The 24955-nt window shown below is 45.6% G+C and overlaps 1 protein-coding gene across 1 annotated transcript; it reads left to right on the forward strand.

Moving 5' to 3' along the window:
• The first annotated feature begins 19429 nt into the window (after positions 1 to 19429).
• On the forward strand, positions 19430 to 24503 carry LOC109759055 (probable potassium transporter 17). The gene is made up of 8 exons (XM_020317899.4): positions 19430 to 19653; positions 21133 to 21355; positions 21779 to 22021; positions 22105 to 22155; positions 22244 to 22504; positions 22593 to 22645; positions 22731 to 23100; positions 23194 to 24503. Exons 1-8 carry the CDS (start codon positions 19567 to 19569, stop codon positions 24042 to 24044), a joined length of 2139 nt encoding a protein of 712 aa, XP_020173488.1. The 5' UTR covers positions 19430 to 19566; the 3' UTR covers positions 24045 to 24503.
• Positions 24504 to 24955: the final 452 nt, after the last annotated feature.

Raw genomic sequence — 24955 nt, forward strand, 5'->3', positions numbered from 1 at the left:
CTTTGACCCGGAGATTGTGGCTCGGTTCTTTGCTTCTGTCCACTCCACGCAGATGAGCAGTGGACCATGACTTGGATGACTAATGGGAAGAGGATGTCTGCTAAGTGGAAGGAGTTCATGGATATGTTGCACGTTCATGATGAGGGGCTAAATGTGCCCATTGGTGTCCGCCCACATGCCAACCCCGAGTCGGCCAACAAGAACAAGCTTCTACCCTACCTTGTTGAGAAGAAGTTAGCCAATGACAAGAAGACTTTTGTGCTGAACCCGTTCCTTAACGTCATGCACCGGATCTTCTGCAACTCACTTTTTCCTCGCATAGGGGACAAGGACAAGGTGCATGACTATCTTGTGGACATGATGCTCATCTATGAGAAAGCGCGTCTCCAACAAACTGAACCACTTGATGTCTCTCATATCATGTGGTGTGAGCTGCAGTTTGCTGTGTTCAATCGCAAGGTGCCCATCTATGGACCTTACCTGTTTCTCTTGATCTCGAAGACTTGGGAGAAGCTCTTTCCGGATGAAGAGTTTCTTGCTCCCAACTGGATTCGCCACGAGCCCATCAAGCCGCGCCAGAAGAACAAGTGGGCTAACACCACTACCCAGGCTGAGGCAGAGGCTGCTAGGATGGATCTTGATGAGGATGAGTTGGAGGAGGAGGAGGCTGAGGACAGCTCTGAGGGGTATGCACCTCCCTCTGCTAAGCCATCTTGGGCTAAGAAGCTCAAGGCAAAGATGAAGGCTCTATTCTGCATGCAGGCCAAGGGACAATACAAGGCTCATGTGAACACCAAGATGGCTCGTTGTTGCGACAAGGCTATTATGAGGCAGGTTGGTCTTGAGGTTGAGAGTGGCTCTCAGGAGAGGATCACAGATGAGGAACCATGGATCAGACAGCACTGCCGGTGGAGTGAGTCTGAGGAGGATACTGGCGTTCGCTCTTCATCCTGTGCTGCAGAGGAGTCTGAGGAGGAGGAACATGACTGGTGATGCCTTGGAGGTCTACCACCACCTGTGTCGTAGGTGTCCTCTTTGCCTTTTTGGTGTCTCGATGCCAAAGGGGGAGAGAGTGTAGGATTTGCGGGTCTTGTGTCGAGTCTTGTGTCGCTTTGCTTTCGTTCCGTTGAACCTTCGTTGCTTTGGTTTGTTGGTTTGTGGTTGTGTTCGTGTGAGACCAGGAGACTATCATATGGTGTGAGACATATGCCCTCAAGCTTATCTTATTGTCTAGTATGTTTAGTAGATTGTGAGCTTATGTTTGTGCCCTTTACTTCATGCTCACTTACTTGACCTTGCCTCCATGCTTAGTGCCACTTATATTGTTGCAAGTTTTTCCTTGTCTATAAAATATAGGGGGAGTGTTGATCCTAGTATGTGTGCCGTGCAGTCCAAAGCATATCTATAGAGTGCACACATCTAGGGGGAGCCTGTCTATATTTTATAGATGTTGGGTATGCTTATGTTCATTTTATATCCTCATGTGCAAATCCCGTATTGTCGTCACTCCACCAAAAAGGGGGAGATTGTAAGGGCATATTTCTCCCTATGTGGTTTTGGTGATTGATGACAATGCATTTGCGGACTAATCGTGTGCATTGAGCATTTTAGAGATCTCATGTCTAGGCACAAGACAATTCGGTGCCCCTCGGAGTATATCGAAGATGGCATTTCTCTATGTTTCTTTTTGGTGGATTTGAGTTGTAGGAAAGCCGTACTATTAAGAGGGGGTCCGCTTCGGAAAGGTTAGGGTGGAATCAACACGTACACATCTGTTTCTTTGCACCACCTTTCCTTCGCTTCATTGGAGCACCGGTTGTTTACCCTTGTCTATGCGGAGATGAAGGCCTCCAAGTGCTATAGTTTCTGTGGCGCGCGGTAGTACTGCTCAAGGGAGAAGTAGTACCGCAGCGGTCCATAGTAGTACTACCCAGGGAAGCTGTAGTACCATGTTGTGTGGTAGTACCGCTCCTCGCGAGCGGTAGTACCGTGGCCTCTAGCCCAGAACACTGGCACGCACGAAAGTAGGTGCGGAAGTAATTTGTTACTTCCGCGCCCTACGCGGTAGTACCGCTCCCTGCGAGCGGTAGTACTGTGCCGGATTTTCGCACAGACCGAAACTCAACAGAAGTAGCCACGGATGTAATTTTATTAGTCCATGCGTTCCCAGCCCAGTTGAACCCTGCCTTGCGGTAGTACCGCAAGGGCGCGCGGTAGTACCGCTCCGGTGATTCCACCGCTCGATGCTTTACACAACAGGGCCTCGTCTGGTCTCTGCCGCGCGAGCGGTAGTACCGCAACGTCTAGCGGTAGTACCGCATGTCTGTGCAGTAGTACCGCATGTCGCGGGTTGAATAAGTGGGTAACGGTTGGATCTTCCCCCCCACTATATAAAGGGGGTCTTCTTCCCCAAGTTGACTACCTCTTCTCTCCCCAAGCTCCATTGTTGCTCAAAGCTCCATTTTTGCCCGATCTCTCTCCCTAGCCAATCAAACTTCTTGATTTTCTAGGGATTGGTTGAGAAGGCCCCGATCTACACTTCCACCAAGAGAAATTTGATTCCCCCCACCAATCCCTTGTGAATCTTGTTACTCTTGGGTGTTTGAGCACCCTAGACGGTTGAGGTCACCGCGGAGCCATATTCCAATGTGGTGAAGCTCCGTGGTATCGTTGGGAGCCTCCAATTAAGTTGTGGAGATAGCCCCAACCTTGTTTGTAAAGGTTTGGTCGCCGCCTCCAAGGGCACCAATAGTGGAATCACGGCATCTCGCATTGTGTGAGGGCGCGAGGAGAATACGGTGGCCCTAGTGGCTTCTTGGGGAGCATTGTGCCTCCACACCTCTTCAACAGAGACGTACTTCCTCTCAAAGGGAAGGAACTTCGGTAACACACCCTCGTCTCCACCGGCTCCACTTTGGTTATCTCTTACCTTTACTTGTGCAAGCTTATATTGTGTTGTATCCTTGGCTTGCTTGTGTGCTTGTTGTTTGCTTGTGTGCTTGTTGTTGTTGCATCATATAGGTTGCTCACCTAGTTGCATATCTAGACAACCTACTTTGATGCAAAGTTTAATTTGGTAAATAAAGGCTAAAAATTGTTAGTTGCCTATTCGTGCACACACTGCCAGATGCAAGATTTCCCTTTAGAGCAAGTACAATAGGATGACACAAGCGGGCTATAAGAGTTGCCACCTCAGATTTATGATGATGTGAAGGGGAGAGGAGAGGAAAGAGAAGAGAGGCGAGTTGTAAGCTTGTAGCCGGCTGCAACACGGGCTCCAACACACTTTGTGAGAGAGGAAAGTGGGTCAAGCATTAACTAGTCTATATAACCAACATTTATCGTATGAATGGGCTTTTAGATTGGCTATAAATGATGTGGCACGAGAATAGAGCTAGCAGTCGGCTATAGTATTAACCATGCTCATATGCGGATGATGCTGGCATCTTCGTCAAGCTGAACAAAGAGGAGCTGTGGGCAATCTCTGCCATTCCTAAGGCCGTCGGTGAGGCTAGCGGCCTTATCACTAATCTAGACATGACCGAGGTTTACCCCATCCGGTGCAATGGCATCGACCTCCAAGACATTCTCCCCGCCTTCCCGGCCAAGGTGGCCACTTTCTTGGGATGGTACCTCGGGCTGCCCCTCCATTTCCGCCGGCTCCGTAAGGTTGACTTGCAACCACTCATTGATAAGATCGCTGGTAGATTGCCAAGTTGGAAGAGGAAGCATACGAAAAAGCCTGGAAGAGTGGCCCTAGCAAAATCACGAGTGCTTTTTTCATCACCGCCACTACCACCCACCACATCTCGGCCATTATCTCACCCAAGTGGATTCTGATCGAGGAAGGTTGATAAAATCACAAAATCATGCCTGCTTTGTCTGGGAAAAGGAGGACCATGAGCTCGTTGGTAAACTAGAAGACGATTTGCCGGCTGCTAAGCTTGGGCGGCCACGGAATTGCGGATCTAGAAAGATTTGGCCGCACCCTGCGGTAAAATTTCGTGTTTTGACCCTTTTTGGTAAGAAATTCAGGATCTGACCCCCGTTTGAATTTATTTTGGGATCTGACCCTTTTGCCTACCGCCAGGGGGGCTGGCGGTAGGTGTGCACGTCCTACCGGCATCCTCTCTGGTGGTAGGACCTTTCACGGCGAATGACGGCCGTCTGAGCTGGCTAACGTGGAAAAGGGCCTACCGCCAGGGGCTCCGGCGGTAGGGTACTGAAGCCTACCGCCACAACCTCCAGCGGTAGGGTCGTGTGTGGTGGATAAGGTGGGGAGGCGCTGGTTTGTGGGCCCCACCACCACTCTTCTTCCCCACTCACCCTCTTCCCCGTGCTCAGCTCCTCTCCCCCCTCTCTCCCACTCACAAACCCCCCTAGATCCACTCCATTTGCTTGACATTTCACCGGTGGATCCGGAGCATTTTCATCACCCAAGGTACCTCCCCCATTCACCCTCCTTTTGATTGGTTGAGATCTTTGTTTTGTGTGCATTTGGAAAATTGGTTGCAAACCCTAGGTGTTGATCTTGTTGTGTGCATTTATGATAGTTTGTCAAGTTTGTGCTGTTTTAACCTTCGCAAGGACCGGGCGTAGCCACACTCGGTTCAACTAAAGTGAGAGAGACAGACACCTGCCAGTCACCTTTAAGCAACGAGTGCTCGCAACGGTGAAACCAGTCTCGTGTAAGCGTACGCGTAATGTCGGTCCAGGCCGCTTCATCTCACAATACCGCCGAACCAAAGTATGACATGCTGGTAAGCAGTATGACTTATATCGCACACAACTCACTTGTGTTCTACTCGTGCATAACATCAACGCATAAAACCAGGCTCTGATACCACTGTTGGGGAACGTAGTAATTTCAAAAAAATTCCTATGCACACGCAAGATCATGGTGATGCATAGCAACGAGAGGGGAGAGTGTTTGTCCACGTACCCTCGTAGACCGATAGCGGAAACGTTTAACACAACGCGGTTGATGTAGTCGTACGTCTTCACGATCCGACCGATCAAGTACCGAACGCACGGCACCTCCGAGTTCAGCACACGTTCAACTCGATGACGTCCCTCGACCTTCGATCCAGCCGAGTGTTGAGGGAGAGTTTCGTCAGCACGACGGCATGGTGACGATGATGATGTTCTACCGACGCAGGGCTTCGCCTAAGCACCGCTATGATATTATCGAGGTGTAATATGGTGGAGGGGGACACCGCACACGGCTCAAAGATCGTAGATCAATTGTGTGTAGAGAGGTGCCCCCCTGCCCCCGTATATAAAGGAGCAAGGGGGAGGCCGCCGGCCAAGGGAGGAGAGGCGTGCCAGGAGGAGTCCTACTCCTACCAGGAGTAGGACTCCCCCCTTTCCATGTTGTACTAGGAGAGGAAGGGGGAAGAGGTGGAGGGGAGGAAGGAAGGGGGGCGCCGCCCCCCTCTCCCTGTCCTATTCGGACTGGGGGGGAAGGGGCGCGCGGCCCTGCCCTGGCCTCCTCTCCTCTCTTCGACCTAGGCCCACTAAGGCCCATTAAGTTACCGGGGGGTTCCGGTAACCTCCCGGTACTCCGGAAAAATCCCGATTTCACCCGGAACACTTCCGATGTCCAAACATAGGCTTCCAATATATCAATCTTTATGTCTCGACCATTTAGAGACTCCTCGTTATGTCCATGATCACATCCGGGACTCCGAACAACCTTCGGTACATCAAAACATATAAACTCATAATATAACTGTCATCGTAACGTTAAGCGTGCGGACCCTACGGGTTCGAGAACTATGTAGACATGACCGAGACACCTCTCCGGTCAATAACCAATAGTGGAACCTGGATGCTCATATTGGTTCCCACATATTCTACGAAGATCTTTATTGGTCAGACCGCATAACAACATACGTTGTTCCCTTTGTCATCGGTATGTTACTTGCCCGAGATTTGATCGTCGGTATCTCGATACCTAGTTCAATCTCGTTACCGGCAAGTCTCTTTACTCGTTCCGTAATACATCATCCCGCAACTAACTCATTAGTAACATTGCTTGCAAGGCTTATAGTGATGTGTATTACTGAGTGGGCCCAGAGATACCTCTCCGACAATCGGAGTGACAAATCCTAATCTCGAAATACGCCAACCCAACAAGTACCTTTGGAGACACCTGTAGAGCACCTTTATAATCACCTAGTTACGTTGTGACGTTTGGTAGCACACAAAGTGTTCCTCCGGTAAACGGGAGTTGCATAATCTCATAGTCATAGGAACATGTATAAGTCATGAAGAAAGCAATAGCAACATACTAAACGATCGAGTGCTAAGCTAACGGAATGGGTCAAGTCAATCACATCATTCTCCTAATGATGTGATCCCGTTAATCAAATGACAACTCATGTCTATGGCTAGGAAACATAACCATCTTTGATCAACGAGCTAGTCAAGTAGAGGCATACTAGTGACACTCTGTTTGTCTATGTATTCACACATGTATTATGTTTCCGGTTAATACAATTCTAGCATGAATAATAAACATTTATCATGATATAAGGAAATAAATAATAACTTTATTATTGCCTCTAGGGCATATTTCCTTCAGTCTCCCACTTGCACTGGAGTCAATAATCTAGATTACACAGTAATGATTCTTACACCCATGGAGTCTTGGTGCTGATCATGTTTTGCTCGTGGAAGAGGCTTAGTCAACGGGTCTGCAACATTCAGATCCGTATGTATCTTGCAAATTTCTATGTCTCCCACCTGGACTAAATCCCGGATGGAATTGAAGCGTCTTTTGATGTGCTTGGTTCTCTTGTGAAATCTGGATTCCTTTGCTAAGGCAATTGCACCAGTATTGTCACAAAAGATTTTCATTGGTCCCGATGCACTAGGTATGACACCTAGATCGGATATGAACTCCTTCATCCAGACTCCTTCATTTGCTGCTTTCGAAGCAGCTATGTACTCTGCTTCACACGTAGATCCCGCCACGACACTTTGCTTAGAACTGCACCAACTGACAGCTCCACCGTTCAATGTAAATACGTATCCGGTTTGCGATTTAGAATCGTCCAGATCAGTGTCAAAGCTTGAATCAACGTAACCATTTACGATGAGCTCTTTGTCACCTCCATAAACGAGAAACATATCATTAGTCCTTTTCAGGTATTTCAGGATGTTCTTGACCGCTGTCCGGTGATCCACTCCTGGATTACTTTGGTACCTCCCTGCTAAACTTATAGCAAGGCACACATCAGGTCTGGTACACAGCATTGCATACATGATAGAGCCTATGGCTGAAGCATAGGGAACATCTTTCATCTTCTCTCTATCTTCTGCAGTGGTCGGGCATTGAGTCTTACTCAATCTCACACTTTGTAGTACAGGCAAGAACCCTTTCTTTGCTTGATCCATTTTGAACTTCTTCAAAACTTTATCAAGTTATGTGCTTTGTGAAAGTCCAATTAAGCGTCTTGATCTATCTCTATAGATCTTGATGCCTAATATATATGCAGCTTCACCGAGGTCTTTCATTGAAAAACTCTTATTCAAGTATCCCTTTATGCTATCCAGAAATTCTATATCATTTCCAATTAGCAATATGTCATCCACATATAGTATCAGAAATGCTACGGAGCTCCCACTCACTTTCTTGTAAATACAGGCTTCTCCAAAAGTCTGTATAAAACCAAATGCTTTGATCACACTATCAAAGCATTTATTCCAACTCCGAGAAGCTTGCACCAGTCCATAAATGGATCGCTGGAGCTTGCACACTTTGTTAGCTCCCTTTGGATCGACAAAACCTTCCGGTTGCATCATATACAACTCTTCTTCCAGAAATCCATTCAGGAATGCAGTTTTGACATCCATTTGCCAAATTTCATAATCATAAAATGCGGCAATTGCTAACATGATTCGGACAGACTTAAGCATCGCTACGGGTGAGAAGGTCTCATCGTAGTCAATCCCTTGAACTTGTCGAAAACCCTTCGCAACAAGTCGAGCTTTATAGACGGTAACATTACCGTCAGCGTCAGTCTTCTTCTTGAAGATCCATTTATTTTCAATGGCTTGCCGATCATCGGGCAAGTCAACCAAAGTCCATACTTTGTTCTCATACATGGATCCCATCTCGGATTTCATGGCCTCAAGCCATTTTGCGGAATCTGGGCTCACCATCGCTTCTTCATAGTTCGTAGGTTCGTCATGGTCTAGTAACATAACCTCCAGAACAGGATTACCGTACCACTCTGGTGCGGATCTTAATCTGGTTGACCTACGAGGTTCAGTAATAACTTGATCTGAAGTTTCATGATCATTATCATTAACTTCCTCACTAATTGGTGTAGGTGTCGCAGAAACTGATTTCTGTGATGATCTACTTTCCAATAAGGGAGCAGGTACAGTTACCTCATCAAGTTCTACTTTCCTCCCACTCACTTCTTTCGAGAGAAACTCCTTCTCTAGAAAGGATCCATTCTTAGCAACGAATGTCTTGCCTTCGGATCTGTGATAGAAGGTGTACCCAACAGTTTCCTTTGGGTATCCTATGAAGACACATTTCTCCGATTTAGGTTCGAGCTTATCAGGTTGAAGTTTCTTCACATAAGCATCGCAACCCCAAACTTTAAGATACGACAACTTTGGTTTCTTGCCAAACCATAGTTCATAAGGTGTCGTTTCAACGGATTTTGATGGTGCCCTATTTAGAGTGAATGCAGCTGTCTCTAAAGCATAACCCCAAAACGATAGCGGTAAATCAGTAAGAGACATCATAGATCGCACCATATCTAGTAAAGTACGATTACGACGTTCGGACACACCATTACGTTGTGGTGTTCCGGGTGGCGTGAGTTGCGAAACTATTCTGCATTGTTTCAAATGTAGGCCAAACTCGTAACTCAAATATTCTCCTCCATGATCTAATCGTAGAAACTTTATTTTCTTGTTACGATGATTTTCAACTTCGCTCTGAAATTCTTTGAACTTTTCAAATGTTTCAGATTTATGTTTCATTAAGTAGATATACCCATATCTGCTCAAATCATCTGTGAAGGTGAGAAAATAACGATATCCGCCACGAGCCTCAATATTCATCGGACCACATACATCTGTATGTATGATTTCCAACAAATTAGTTGCTCTCTCCATAGTACCAGAGAACGGTGTTTTAGTCATCTTGCCCATGAGACACGGTTCGCAAGTACCAACTGATTCATAATCAAGTGATTCCAAAAGTCCATCATTATGGAGTTTCTTCATGCGCTTTACACCGATATGACCTAAACGGCAGTGCCACAAATAAGTTGCACTATCATTATCAACTCTGCATCTTTTGGCTTCGACATTATGAATATGTGTATCACTACTATCGAGATTCAACAAAAATAGACCACTCTTCAAGGGTGCATGACCATAAAAGATATTACTCATATAAATAGAACAACCATTATTCTCTGATTTAAATGAATAACCGTCTTGCATTAAACAAGATCCAGATATAATGTTCATGCTTAACGCTGGCACCAAATAACAATTATTTAGGTCTAAAACTAATCCCGAAGGTAGATGTAGAGGTAGCGTGCCGACCGCGATCACATCGACTTTGGAACCATTTCCCACGCGCATCGTCACCTCGTCCTTAGCCAATCTTCGCTTAATCCGTAGCCCCTGTTTTGAGTTGCAAATATTAGCAACAGAACCAGTATCAAATACCCAGGTGCTACTGCGAGCATTAGTAAGGTACACATCAATAACATGTATATCACATATACCTTTGTTAACCTTGCCATCCTTCTTATCCGCCAAATACTTGGGGCAGTTCCGTTTCCAGTGACCAGTCTGCTTGCAGTAGAAGCACTCAGTTTTAGGCTTAGGTCCAGACTTGGGTTTCTTCTCCTGAACAGCAACTTGCTTGCTGTTCTTCTTGAAGTTCCCCTTCTTCTTCCCTTTGCCCTTTTTCTTGAAACTAGTGGTCTTATTGACCATCAACACTTGATGCTCCTTTTTGATTTCTACCTCCGCTGCCTTTAGCATTGCGAAGAGCTCGGGAATTGTCTTATTCATCCCTTGCATGTTATAGTTCATCAGGAAGCTCTTGTAGCTTGGTGGCAGTGATTGAAGAATTCTGTCAATGACGCTATCATCCGGAAGATTAACTCCCAGTTGAATCAAGTGATTATTATACCCAGACATTTTGAGTATATGCTCACTGACAGAACTATTCTCTTCCATCTTGCAGCTGCAGACTTCATATCTCTCAATCTGGGCATTTGCTTGAAATATTAACTTCAACTCCTGGAACATCTCATATGCTCCATGACGTTCAAAACGTCGTTGAAGACCCGGTTGTAAGCCGTAAAGCATGGCACACTGAACTATCGAGTAGTCATCAGCTTTGCTCTGCCAGACGTTCATAACTTCTGGTGTTGCTCTTGCAGCAGGCCTGGCACCCAGCGGTGCTTCCAGGACGTAATTCTTCTGTGCAGCAATGAGGATAATCCTCAAGTTACGGACCCAGTCCGTGTAATTGCTACCATCATCTTTCAACTTTGCTTTCTCAAGGAACGCATTAAAATTCAACGGAACAACAGCACGGGCCATTTATCTACAATTAACATAGACAAGCAAGATACTATCAGGTACTAAGTTCATGATAAATTCAAGTTCAATTAATCATATTACTTAAGAACTCCCACTTAGATAGACATCCCTCTAATCCTCTAAGTGATCACGTGATCCATATCAACTAAACCATGTCCGATCATCACGTGAGATGGAGTAGTTTCAATGGTGAACATCACTATGTTGATCATATCTACTATATGATTCACGCTCGACCTTTCGGTCTCCGTGTTCCGAGGCCATATCTGCATATGCTAGGCTCGTCAAGTTTAACCTGAGTATTCCACGTGTGCAACTGTTTTGCACCCGTTGTATTTGAACGTAGAGCCTATCACACCCGATCATCATGTGGTGTCTCAGCATGAAGAACTTTCGCAACGGTGCATACTCAGGGAGAACACTTTTATCTTGAAATTTTAGTGAGAGATCATCTTATAATGCTACCGTCAATCAAAGCAAGATAAGATGCATAAAAGATAAACATCACATGCAATCAATATAAGTGATATGATATGGCCATCATCATCTTGTGCTTGTGATCTCCATCTCCGAAGCACCATCATGATCACCATCGTCACCGGCGCGACACCTTGATCTCCATCGTAGCATCGTTGTCGTCTCGCCAATTATTGCTTTTATGACTATCGCTACTGCTTAGTGATAAAGTAAAACAATTACATGGCGATTGCATTGCATACAATAAAGCGACAACCATATGGCTCCTGCCAGTTGCCGATAACTCGGTTACAAAACATGATCATCTCATACAATAAAATATAGCATCACGTCTTGACCATGTCACATCACAACATGCCCTGCAAAAACAAGTTAGACGTCCTCTACTTTGTTGTTGCAAGTTTTACGTGGCTGCTACGGGCTTAGCAAGAACCGTTCTTACCTACGCATCAAAACCACAACGATAGTTTGTAAAGTTGGTGCTGTTTTAACCTTCGCAAGGACCGGGCGTAGCCACACTCGGTTCAACTAAAGTGAGAGAGACAGACACCCGCCAGTCACCTTTAAGCAACGAGTGCTCGCAACGGTGAAACCAGTCTCGCGTAAGCGTACGCGTAATGTCGGTCCGGGCCGCTTCATCTCACAATACCGCCGAACCAAAGTATGACATGCTGGTAAGCAGTATGACTTATATCGCCCACAACTCACTTGTGTTCTACTCGTGCATAACATCAACCATAAAACCAGGCTCTGATACCACTGTTGGGGAACGTAGTAATTTCAAAAAAATTCCTACGCACACGCAAGATCATGGTGATGCATAGCAACGAGAGGGGAGAGTGTTGGTCCACGTACCCTCGTAGACCGATAGCGGAAACGTTTAACACAATGCGGTTGATGTAGTCGTACGTCTTCACGATCCGACCGATCAAGTACCGAACGCACGGCACCTCCGAGTTCAGCACACGTTCAGCTCGATGACGTCCCTCGACCTCCGATCCAGCCGAGTGTTGAGGGAGAGTTTCGTCAGCACGATGGCGTGGTGACGATGATGATGTTCTACCGACGCAGGGCTTCGCCTAAGCACCGCTACGATATTATCGAGGTGTAATATGGTGGAGGGGGGCACCGCACACGGCTAAAAGATCGTAGATCAATTGTGTGTAGAGAGGTGCCCCCCTGCCCCCGTATATAAAGGAGCAAGGGGGAGGACGCCGGCCAAGGGAGGAGAGGCGCGCCAGGAGGAGTCCTACTCCTACCGGGAGTAGGACTCCCCCCTTTCCATGTTGGACTAGGAGAGGAAGGGGGAAGAGGTAGAGGGGAGGAAGGAAGGGGGGCGCCGCCCACCTCTCCTTGTCCTATTCGGACTGGGGGGGAAGGGGCGTGCGGCCCTGCCCTGGCCTCCTCTCCTCTCTTCCACCTAGGCCCACTAAGGTCCATTAAGTTACCGGGGGGTTCCGGTAACCTCCCGGTACTCCGGAAAAATCCCGATTTCACCCGGAACACTTCCGATGTCCAAACATAGGCTTCCAATATATCAATCTTTATGTCTCGACCATTTCGAGACTCCTCGTTATGTCCGTGATCACATCCGGGACTCCGAACAACCTTCGGTACATCAAAACATATAAACTCATAATATAACTGTCATCGTAACGTTAAGCGTGCGGACCCTACGGGTTCGAGAACTATGTGGACATGACCGAGACACCTCTCCGGTCAATAACCAATAGCGGAACCTGGATGCTCATATTGGTTCCCACATATTCTACGAAGATCTTTATCGGTCAGACCGCATAACAACATACGTTGTTCCCTTTGTCATCGGCATGTTACTTGCCCGAGATTCGATCGTCGGTATCTCGATACCTAGTTCAATCTCGTTACCGGCAAGTCTCTTTACTCGTTCTGTAATACATCATCCCGCAACTAACTCATTAGTCACAATGCTTGCAAGGCTTATAGTGATGTGTATTACTGAGTGGGCCCAGAGATATCTCTCCGACAATCGGAGTGACAAATCCTAATCTCGAAATATGCCAACCCAACAAGTACCTTTGGAGACACCTGTAGAGCACCTTTATAATCACCCAGTTACGTTGTGAAGTTTGGTAGCACACAAAGTGTTCCTCCGGTAAACGGGAGTTACATAATCTCATAGTCATAGGAACATGTATAAGTCATGAAGAAAGCAATAGCAACATACTAAACGATCGAGTGCTAAGCTAACGGAATGGGTCAAGTCAATCACATCATTCTCCTAATGATGTGATCCCGTTAATCAAATGACAACTCATGTCTATGGCTAGGAAACATAACCATCTTTGATCAACGAGCTAGTCAAGTAGAGGCATACTAGTGACACTCTGTTTGTCTATGTATTCACACATGTATTATGTTTCCGGTTAATACAATTCTAGCATGAATAAGAAACATTTATCATGATATAAGGAAATAAATAATAACTTTATTATTGCCTCTAGGGCATATTTCCTTCAATTATGAGGCCGCATATAAAATTCTTCCCAAGATGTTGGCAGCCATTGCTCATCGAAACCCGGGAATGCGCCATCGGGTGGAGTCAATTGACGGAGTGTTTCGTCGTGCCTTCTGGAGCTTTGGACAATGCATTGAGGCATTCACGTATTGTCGCCCGGTCTTGTCTATAGATGGTACATTCTTGACCGGCAAATACAAGGGCACATTGATGGTGGCGATGGCCCACTCTTCAAATGATAACGTGTTGCCGGTGGCATTTGCCTTGGTGCCTTCGGAGCACGATGATAATTGGGAGTGGCTCATGGAGCATGTGAGAACCAAGGTGATAGGCAAGCGAGAGGTATGCATTATATCAGATCGCCATCATGGGATTCTCAAAGCAATAGACGTTGATATTCCCGGTCTTCCAAAGCTTCAACACCGTTGGTGCATGAGACACTTTGTTGCAAACTTTTACCGGGCATGCAAGAGCAAGGAGTTTTGCAAAGACCTTACCCTTGTTTGCGTTGCATTCAACACCGACACATTCAAAAGCCGATATGATAAACTCCTCAAGGCTTTGGAGAAGAACAAAGAGGGAAAAGAATTCTTGCTTAGGCACGAGCCGGATAAAGAAAAGTGGTCACGCGCTTACGATGAAGGAGGTATGCGATATGGGGACATGATAAGCAACATGGTGGAATGCTTCAACAATGTGTTGAAGGGTGTCCGTTCATTACCAGTGACCGCAATACTCAAGTACACTTTCATCAAGCTCAATGAGTACTTCCTAAAGCATTCTGAAAGCACGGCCAAGTGGATTGGCGAAAAGATGGACTATCCATTAAAGGTTCATGATTGGTTGTTGCATCAAGCGCGCAAGTCTGCCAAACAACAAGTGATCAAATATAATGAAAAAGAAATGATCTATCAAATCGATGAGCCGGGTGGGACAACAAGGGATGGTAGGTCTTATGGTGGAGTTGCTTACGAGGTGCGTCTGAAAAACCGTTGGTGCCAGTGTGAGAGGCCACACAAGTATCATTGACCTTGCTCACATTTGACGACCGCAACACGGGCGAGAAACGTGCGCGTATCCGATGGCACAACGGTGCGGTTGCATGAGTTCACATTGGAACAAACAAGGTTGACATGGGCGCCTCGGTTCAATCCTTTCCTTGATGCCTCACAGTGGCCTGAGTATGTTGGGCCAGACATTGTGCCAGATCCCGCACTCATGGTGCCTATGAGGGGAAGAAGAAGAAAGAAGAGATTCCGGAGTGACATGGATGATCTAGCTGGATACACCGGAATGAAGCAATTTGGTAGTGGTCATTTCATGGAGCCACCGGAGAACAACAATTGTGGAGAATGCAACGACACAGGACACAACGTTAGGACATGCAAGAAACCAAAAACCAACACGGGCACTAGTCAAACACGTGGACGGAGGACTAGCCTTGGAGGGGTCCGTGGCCGTCGAGGAAGGGCTAGCCTTGGAGGGGGCCGTGGCCGTGGAGGAAGGACTAGCCTTGGAGGTGGTCGTGGCCGTGGAGGAAGGACTAGCCTTGGAGGGGGCCGTGGCCGTGGATCCGGTGGTTCTAGGACACGTCGGGTTGATAGGGGAAGGCCTATCGACGTGTTGCTCAATCCGGATGGTTGAAATAATGTGAATGGTACTACTTTTAATATGTTCATGCATGTGTTGATATATTTGCCCCTTTACATGTCAATGTGTTCATATTTAGACTTAACATCTTTATTTGTTGTAGGGCATGGCTTCATCCGGTTCCATGACGAGGCCACCGTGTGCTCACCAAGAAGACATGCCACACAAGTGGAAGGACGCATCTTTGGACAAGGTGAAGGAGAAAGATGTGAAGATTCCGCCATGTTGGTGTGGAGATGTTTGCAAGGTGAAGGAGTCCACCGACCGAAAGAAGTCATGGACCGAAGGAAGGAGATATTTTGTTTGCCCCAATTATGCTTAAGATCGTGCGCTTCCAACTAACGCCTATGACCTTCCACAGGTATGCTAGAGAAGTAACATGTTACTCTAAAATGTGTGTCAACACTAACATCCGTTTTATATGCAGTCACCGCCTCCTCTATGCAAGTACTTCAGCTGGATAGATCATGAAGTGCCAAAAGATATCCAAAAGGACCAATTAGAAGATTGTCTTAGGCGCCAGCGGCTGTTCGAAGAAAGGTTTCAAAGAGGCTTGGAGGAAGAGCGTCGTCAGAAAGAGAGGATGGAGTGGAAGCAACGCGAGGAGGAGAGGGCACGCCAAGCGAAGCTTGCTCGTGAGGAGGAGAGGGCAAGAAAGCTTGCAAAAGCTCGCAAGGCACAAGAGGAGGATGAGGCACGTGACAAGAAGGGGAAATGGCCCCGTATGACTCAGTAAAGCCTTTGCTTCGGTGGACTCGTCATGTAACCGGATGAAGCCATGCCAAATTTATCATAAACTATGTAGTACTAAGGCAAGAAGCCATGTGTCGTGAACTTGTCTTGAATGAATTTGCCATTTGTATTGAATTTGGTGTGAAAATGTTTGCAAGGTGTCGTGAATTTGCCATTTGTATTGAATTTGGTGTGAAAATGTTTGCAAGGTGTCATCATATTGTGTGATTTGTCATGATTCTTATTGAAAAACTGTTATGCTGGGAAGAGAAGAGGGATAGAACATAACAGAGTGCTCTGTTTTAGAGTTCACAACCCTACCGCCAGAGGCCCTGGCGGTAGGGTGCTGTACCCTACCGCCAGACCCCGTGGCGGTAGGGGGGTGTATATCTTCTATGATGAGAAACGCCAGCGCCCTGGCGGTAGGGTTGATCCTACCGCCACAGGGCCTGGCGGTAGGATGCTGTACCCTACCGCCAGGGCGCTGGCGCTTCTCGTCACAGAAGATATACACCCCCCTACCGCCACGGCCCTACCGCCAGGGCGCTGGCGCTTCTCGTCACAGAAGATATACACCCCCCTACCGCCACGGGGTCTGGCGGCAGGGTACAGCATCCTACCGCCAGGCCCTGTGGCGGTAGGGTTTGGTCCCTCCTTCTCTCTTTTCCCCTCTGTTTTGCCCCATTTGTCGAATGTTAGCGTAATATACCCAATTCTATCAAATATTAGAATGATCATTTCGCATACATAACTCAACTCAACATAGTTCATTACATTCACGAATAACACATGTTCAAACTTATTAAAACATGACCCGGTTCCGATGACATCGGTTGAAACTAATAACTCATGCTCAACGGCACATTTTCTAAACAGGTAACAAATTTCTCATACTTATCAGACGTTCAATTTGATCGTCACGCGCTTGATTACGCTTCAGTTGAAAGTCTGTGGATCCTGCCCAATGACCCAACACACCATTCGTTTCACGGAACCAAGCCCATGCAGCACGGCGAGCGGGATTCTCTGACACGCCCTGTTTGATTACCCATCCTATGACCTGCCCGGGTTTCCTCAAGTCCATCTCACGGAATTCTTCTTTGCTTGCAGTGAACGTAATCTCAACTGCCAAAGCGTGTCTGCAAGCATATTCCCGGTCTTGCAGCTCATCAAGCATCCTCTCTTTCTCCTTCACAAACTTTCGGAAAGCTTTTTTCTCCTTAGCATCAGAAGGTTCCTCGATAAAGTGATACTTGCTGAAATCCTTCATGGCCGCATTTGCCTCATCACAACTCTTCAACCATGCTTCACATTCCTTCTTCAAGCAACGGTGTCGCTCCGCCATGATCTTCTCACACGCTATGTTCATAGTCATGGATTGACTGTCCATCCTACATGAATATACGGGTTTAAGATGACATAAACCAAAACATAAAATAAATTCAGTAGAGTACAACACTTGGTTACTTGATATGACATACAAAACCAAGTTCTTAATGAGTTCAAATGTTAAGGGTACAAGTCATAGTAGTTCAAATGACGACCAAGCATAGGGTACATGTCATTACAGTCCAAATGACAAAGATTACATAGCCTCATGCAATTCTATGCGGCGTACGGTCCCGGGTTGCAACAAATAACATCATTTCTTTCTTTGACCCATGCCCAACGAGAAGCCCGGTTCTCGTCCGACGAGAATGGTTGGCGAACTAACCAATCAATGACCTGACCATGATTGCCCATGTCTATCTCAGCATATTCTCCCGTTGTCACACACAATGTAATTTGCATTGCAAGATCACACCTACAATTTTTTTCCACCGTCTTGAGCTTCTTCATCTGCCTCTCCTTTTTTGTTATAAAATTTTCGGAATGGTATTTATTGAAATAATTATATGAAAAGGCCCTACACTCCGCATTCAATGCATCAATGGCTTCGATCCACAAATTCATCTTTTCCTCAATCAATTCGCGTTCACGGTTCGCCGCCGCCTCAGCAGAAGTTTCAAAGAAAACGAACGGTGCCATCCTACAATTCGAAAAGTTGCTATTAAAGTAACTTAGATTTAATTGCTTTCTTAAGCCTAACCTAACCCCAATTATGTACATTAAGACTAGCACTAGATCTAGGTACACAAACTATTCTACAAGCAATTCTAAGCACAGCATACATAAGGAAATCACAAACATAAACCTAAATGGATCATAGTAATTGATTTGACCACACCAAAATGATGAGCTAGGGTTTGCAATCAAATGAGCAAATGCAAAGTAAACAAAGATATCAACCAATCAAAATGAGGGGAAATGAGAGAGCCACCTTGAGTGATGAAAATGGTAAGAATCCACCGGAGAAATCTCAAACAAATGAGAGGGATTTGGGAGGCTCTTGTGCTTTAAAGAAAGAGGGGGGGTTGAGCTCGGTGGAGAGGTGTGGCCTGAATGAGTGGTTGAGGAGGGGGAGGAAATATCCAGCCGCTCCCCACCTTATCCACCACACAGGACCCTACCGCCAGAGGGTCTGGCGGTAGGCTTCAGTACCCTACCGCCGGAGCCCCTGGCGGTAGGCCCTTTTCCACGTCAGCCAGCTTAGACGGTCGTCAGTCGCCGTGAAAGGTCCTACCGCCAGAGAGGATTGCGGTAGGACGTGCACACCTACCGCCAGCCCCCCTGGAGGTAGGCGAAAGGGTCAGATCCCGAAATAAATTCAAACGGGGGTCAGATCCTGAATTTCTTATCAAAAAGGGTCAAAACACGAAATTTTGCCGCACACTGCGTCTTTGTTCGCCCTGGTTGCAATGGGTGTACCAGAGTGACATGAACCTTTTTCGGGCCTGCACCACCATCACCTTGGGGAACGGATGTAAGGCGCTCTTTTGGCATGACAACAGGAGCGGTAGGGCCCTGTCAGATTTCTATAGGAAAAATTCCTTTAGAGCCTTTTGGTTTGTAGGAATCGAATCCTATTCCTATGAAATGAAGGAATTCTTTCTATCCTCCACATTTCATAGGAAAATAAATATTAGTCTAGACTCAATGGAAAAAAAATCTTATGTTGTGAATCAAAGGGATCTCTTTTTCTATTTCTACTCATATGATCGAGTCGAGCCCACGAAGTATGCAGGCAAGCCCAGCAGCCCACGGCTCGTTGCCGACCCGCAGTGCGCGGTGTGGTCACGGAAGCAGGCACGTGTGTTGACTCGTGAGCCAGCCCGACTCCCTTCCCAATCAGGCTCTGTTTGGTTCATAAGTCCTAGGACTTTTTTTAATCCCAACTTATAAGTCCCAAGTCCCTAAAAAGTCCCTACCTGTTTGGTTCCTGGGACTTACAACTATAAGTCTCTATAAGACTCTCCTTGAGAGTCTTATTTTATAAATTTCAAATGTCCACTTTAAGTCCCTATAAGTACCTTTTATTTGGTTTAGACTTTTTTTTAAGTCCCTGAATCAATAAGTCCTCAAAACAAACATCCTCTCAGTCGCGGTCGCGGTCGCCGCGCGCCGGAGAGGACTCGCCTCGGTACTATAAACCTTCTCTCGCTCGCCTTCTAATACAGCTTCGGCCACCCCCGCTTTCTCGTCCCCCTCTGCCTGCACACGCCGGACAGGGGGCCCACATGGATCTCGAGGCGGCAGCTCCTCCCCGGCCCCGCGGCGGCTCCCCGGCGACCGCCCCACTACCGCCGGCCAACAGAGAGACCGACGTGAGTGCGCGGGGAGAAACCCCATCCTCTCAATCTTACAGCTCTGCTTAGCTTCTGTTTTTTAGAGTACTTGTGTTATCTAGCTGAATCGATTGGTAGTTTTGCGCGAGCTCTCGCCTCGTGTTGGTGTGGGATTCTCGCCGGAAAGCTTCGGTCGAGAGCCAGAGGTTTACTTTAGTACTAGTACTACAATCTGTAGTAGGCTTATTAAAATAATTCTTTAACGAGAGCATCTTCAGTATTACTGTATCTGCATGCGCACAGTAGCAGAGCATGCTCGGGAGACCCGAGCGGTGGGAATCGATCGACTTGTTCGTCTAAGGAAGTTCTGGTGCTGTCGCAGTCGTAGAGATATTGCCCTTGATTCTTGCGACGGCGGCGGTGGCGCTGCGTGTCAAAATTCCAGCGTCAAGCCTGGGATTAGCTTCCGCCGCGGTGGCGATTTCTGCACGGGGTTGGTAGCACTGCGCTCCGCGAGTGCGCGTGTGCCCCAGTTTCCAAACTCTGTGTTGTTCTTTTCCCCATATCCTTTCTTTCCGCGGTGGTGACAGCTGATACGGAATAATTCTGTCATCGAGCGATGAGCAGAGTTGATTTCTCTTTTGTTTTGTCCGCTTTCCGCTACCGCTGGTCAATGGGATTTGCAGTCACGCAATAGTTTTAAATCATCTTTAAGCCAAGGGAAGGTTGTTTTGTCTTTTATTTTCCTCGAAGGAAGCTGTTTGTCTTGGCCTGGGCCAATATGGAATCAGTTGAATATTCTCCTTTCTTGCTTCCATAACTTGTGGATGATATTTAACCATGCAAGACTTGTTGAATGCATTAGAGAGCACTTTTACTTTTTAGTTAAGAGTTTGTATCATCAGTTGGAAGACTTGAGCATCTCTGACTGAAAAGTGTTAATACTATGCCTTCACTATGAAACGTGGTAGCTGAGATGGATCCCTAGGTGCTCATAAGCAACGGATAAGGATATTAGTCTGCAATGACCAGATTCCCTCTTTATTTCCCATCCATCATTCTTAGACAGGACCGCTTGTTTGTTTTTTCTAAGCTATCCATTCAATAAAATATTAAGAGAAAGAGAGAACTAGGTTTGCTGATTGGGGGCGACTTTTTTGATGATGTCACAAGGGATTACATCACAGGGACTCAGATTCGATGTTGATGCCACACCAAAGTGGACCAAGAGAATGAAACAAGTCCTTGGTGTTCACATTTGTCGTAAGCCCCACACAATTCCATATCATTACTTGTTGGGGATGGGATCTGTGAAATTATCAGCATAATTGATTTCAAGCAATGATAATGGTCCTACTTTGGGGCTTTGGGCCTTGCTTGACTCCATTGACTCACTATGCATATAAATGACCAATTGCTTTGTATGATCAGTTTGGTGCATCCCTCTTATTTTGGAGTACTGAATCTCTTATGTGTAGCTCAACGCTCATACAAATGACTTCCCTCAACTGTGAGCAGGTTGGCAATGTTCGCAAGAATATATTCCTTGCGTACAAGACTCTTGGCGTGGTTTTTGGTGGCCTCGTTACTTCTCCCCTCTATGTTTATCCCTCAATGAACTTGTCATCTCCTACAGAAGCTGACTACCTGGGAATATACAGCATAATGTTTTGGACTCTTACTTTAATTGGTGTGGTCAAGTATGTAGGCATAGCTCTCAATGCTGATGACCATGGTGAAGGTAAAATTTCTGCCTTTCCTTTCCTTTGAGCAGTTATTACTGCCTTTCTAGATTATTGTTGAAATTGCTAATAGCTTGGACAACGTTAGTTGATGATTTTTTATTTGAAAACAAACAAAAAAGATCAGTACAAACAGATTTCTTGATCAAATATTTGGGTACTTGTGGCGTTGCATCTCTGTTTACATCAATTCATTTTTCTAGTCTGCTGTCTTCAATACTTTAGTATGAACCAAGCAATTTACATACTATGATCTATGAATGTGTGTTCAGCTTGGAAAATGTCAATGAACCTTAAGCCTGTAGAGCTGTAACTTTTGTTTTAAACTCTTAATACAAGCTTCTTTTGCTGGTTAAATCATTTTTTACTTTATACTGTTACTGGTCTGGAGTGTTGCTTAGTCTACTTTCTGGTTTCCGCAGGTGGTACATTTGCAATGTATTCTTTGTTGTGTAGGCATGCCGATATAGGCATCCTTCCTTCCAAGAGAGGGTATTCAGAAGAAGAACCATTTCTTCATGAGCAGTCAGCAACAGCTATAAGGCCTAGTAAGCTGGGCAAGTTCTTTGAGCGAAGCATAACTGCAAGAAGGGTATTGTTATTCATGGCAATTCTTGGGATGTGCATGCTCATTGGAGATGGAATCCTAACTCCTGCTATTTCAGGTTTGTTGTTTGCAGGTGACATATCTAAATTAATCATTTTTGTGATCATATAGATAACTAACATGTTGTTTATGTCATTTCAGTGTTATCAGCAATTGAAGGACTAAGAGGACCATTTCCTTCTGTTAGTAAACGTAGGTAGCTCAATAGGTGTTGATTAGTAATGAAAATAATCTCTGATAACCCTTTTAGATGACATTGATCTTTCATTGAATTTTCCAGCTGTTGTGGAAGCTCTATCTGCAGCAATTCTTATTGGTGTATTCTTGCTGCAAAAGTATGGGACTTCAAAAGTGAGCTTTCTGTTTTCTCCAATCATGGCAGCATGGACTTTCACCACTCCAATTGTTGGAATATACAGCATTGTTCGTTACTACCCGGGCATTTTCAAAGCCATTTCGCCACATTATATTGTTCATTTCTTCCTAAGAAATAAAAAACAAGGATGGCAGCTGCTTGGTGGGACTGTTCTATGTATCACAGGTACATCAGATTTACATGCCAAGATTATCAGGTTGTGCATTTTTTTCAGATAAGATCATGCAGGCTAAAGTCGATCTCCTGCATACAGGTGCAGAAGCTATGTTTGCAGATCTTGGCCACTTCAGCAAAAAAGCTATTCAGGTCATTATTATTAACAAATATCAGCATGAATTATTCTTTGTGAATGTTTTCCATGTATAGCTGGTTACACCTTATTTGTTTTCAGATAGCATTTCTATCCAGCATATATCCTTCTCTGGTCCTCACTTATGCCGGGCAAACAGCATACCTTATTAACAATGTCAATGACTTCAGTGATGGATTCTACAAATTTATCCCTCGGCCAGTTTACTGGCCGATGTTTGTCATTGCAACACTAGCAGCAATTGTTGCAAGCCAGTCCTTAATATCGGCAACATTTTCTGTCATCAAGCAATCAGTTGTCCTGGACTACTTTCCACGTGTTAAAGTGGTGCACACATCACATCAAAAGGAAGGGGAGGTTTACTCACCAGAAATTAATTACATTCTGATGGTACTATGTGTTGGTGTTATACTAGGCTTTGGAGGTGGAAAGGAGATAGGGAATGCTTTTGGTAAGTAAATTTGACTAAACAAATGCTTCAGTTGTTGATATACAGCTACTTTGTGCCTGAAGACTCAATGCATAATTTATATTTTTACTGCAGGTGTTGTTGTCATCATGGTTATGCTCATAACTACAATCATGCTCACTCTTGTGATGATCATCATATGGAGAACACCACCTGTTTTTGTCGGGATGTTTTTCATTCCATTCGTCATTATGGAAGGGTCCTATGTCAGTGCCGTTTTCACCAAGATCCCTGAAGGTGGTTGGCTTCCTTTTGCAGTTTCCATGATCCTTGCATTGATCATGTTCGTCTGGTACTATGGTAGGCAAAGGAAAATAGAGTACGAAATGGCGAACAAGATAACCATGGAGCGCCTTGGTCAGCTCTTGGCAATGCCTGAGGTCCAGAGGGTCCCGGGCTTGTGCTTCTTCTACAGCAACATACAGGACGGGCTAACTCCTATACTTGGCCATTACATCAAGAACATGAGCTCACTGCATACAGTCACAATTTTTGTGACCCTGAGGTACCTGCTGGTTTCCAAAGTTGATCAACGGGAAAGGGTCCTGATCAAGAGGCTCGGACCTAGGGGGGTGTACCAGTGCACCGTCCAGTATGGCTACGCTGACAACCTGAGCCTCAAAGGAGGCGATGATCTTGTCGCACAGGTTATGAGATGCCTGAAGCGGCACATTGCGATGAGCACCGACCGGCGTTCATCTGTTTCTACGGAGGAAGAGATCGCTAACCTGGAGGCGGCGAGTTTGGCCGGGGTGGTGCATGTCCGGGGCAAGATGAGGTTCTATGTGGGTGACGATGCCGGCTGTTTTGACAAGGTCATGCTCCGATCCTACGAGTTCTTGCATAGCATCTGCAGATCGGCACTGCCAGCTCTCGGGATGCCTCTGCAGCAGCGAGTTGAGATCGGCATGTTGTACAAGGTTTGAGGCGCTGCATCAACTGTTTTTTGTATGAATCTCATGAACATGGTCACTCTCCACAATATACCGTCATGTCGGAAATGTCATTTGTGTTGGCCACGCCATATTTTTTGCAAGCAATGACACGGTTGGTGCACATCTTTTGTAAAGATTTTTGAACTGACATTTAGAAGACAAGTGGGCCTGAACTATTGGATTATTTGGCATCTCAATTCCTGGTATATAAGACATAAGAGTGATGGCACGAAAGTTGGGCCAACAAAGCGGGAGAAGGGTACCGTGAAGTCAGCGAAAAGTACCACCATGTCTCCTGTAAGAAATTCTGGGAAGGTTTGACCAGTTCAGTAGGAAACCTGTCAAGAACTCAAGATTTATTATGTTTCATTTAGGATCTTATTTTTGTTAGCCAAACTTGAGGCGTATCATCTTATTATGAAAAAATGGAAGAGAACAACTTCCCCAGTATCTGATCTCTGGATTCAAAGATGAACCAATTATTACGTTGTCGCAATAGTTTAAAAAAAATAAAGAAATAAAAGGCTAAAACACAATGTTACATAGAATATTGCTAAACCGTTTCCCATGTTCGATACTACTTGCGATATAAATTCTCTGGCAATCATGGAACGATGTCTCATTCTAGTTTTTTGTGTGTACAGAATATCATCGTGTTGTTAGGAAACATTTTCATAATACTAGTTAATTGCCTGTGCATTGTAGCGGATGGACATATATACAACAAAGGGGCATATATGTTCTCATGGTTCAACATCAATATAGTGTGTAACACATAGTACCTCTATATTCCTTGTGCACATGAAGTGATGTTGTCTCTTTTTACCATTAAATTTCACAACCCTAGCTTATGGTAATGTAATGGACGCATAGAGAGCATAGCATATCACCATGTCTGAATT

Source organism: Aegilops tauschii, chromosome 5 (genome assembly GCF_002575655.3).
Source record: "Aegilops tauschii subsp. strangulata cultivar AL8/78 chromosome 5, Aet v6.0, whole genome shotgun sequence".
NCBI lineage: Eukaryota > Viridiplantae > Streptophyta > Magnoliopsida > Poales > Poaceae > Aegilops > Aegilops tauschii.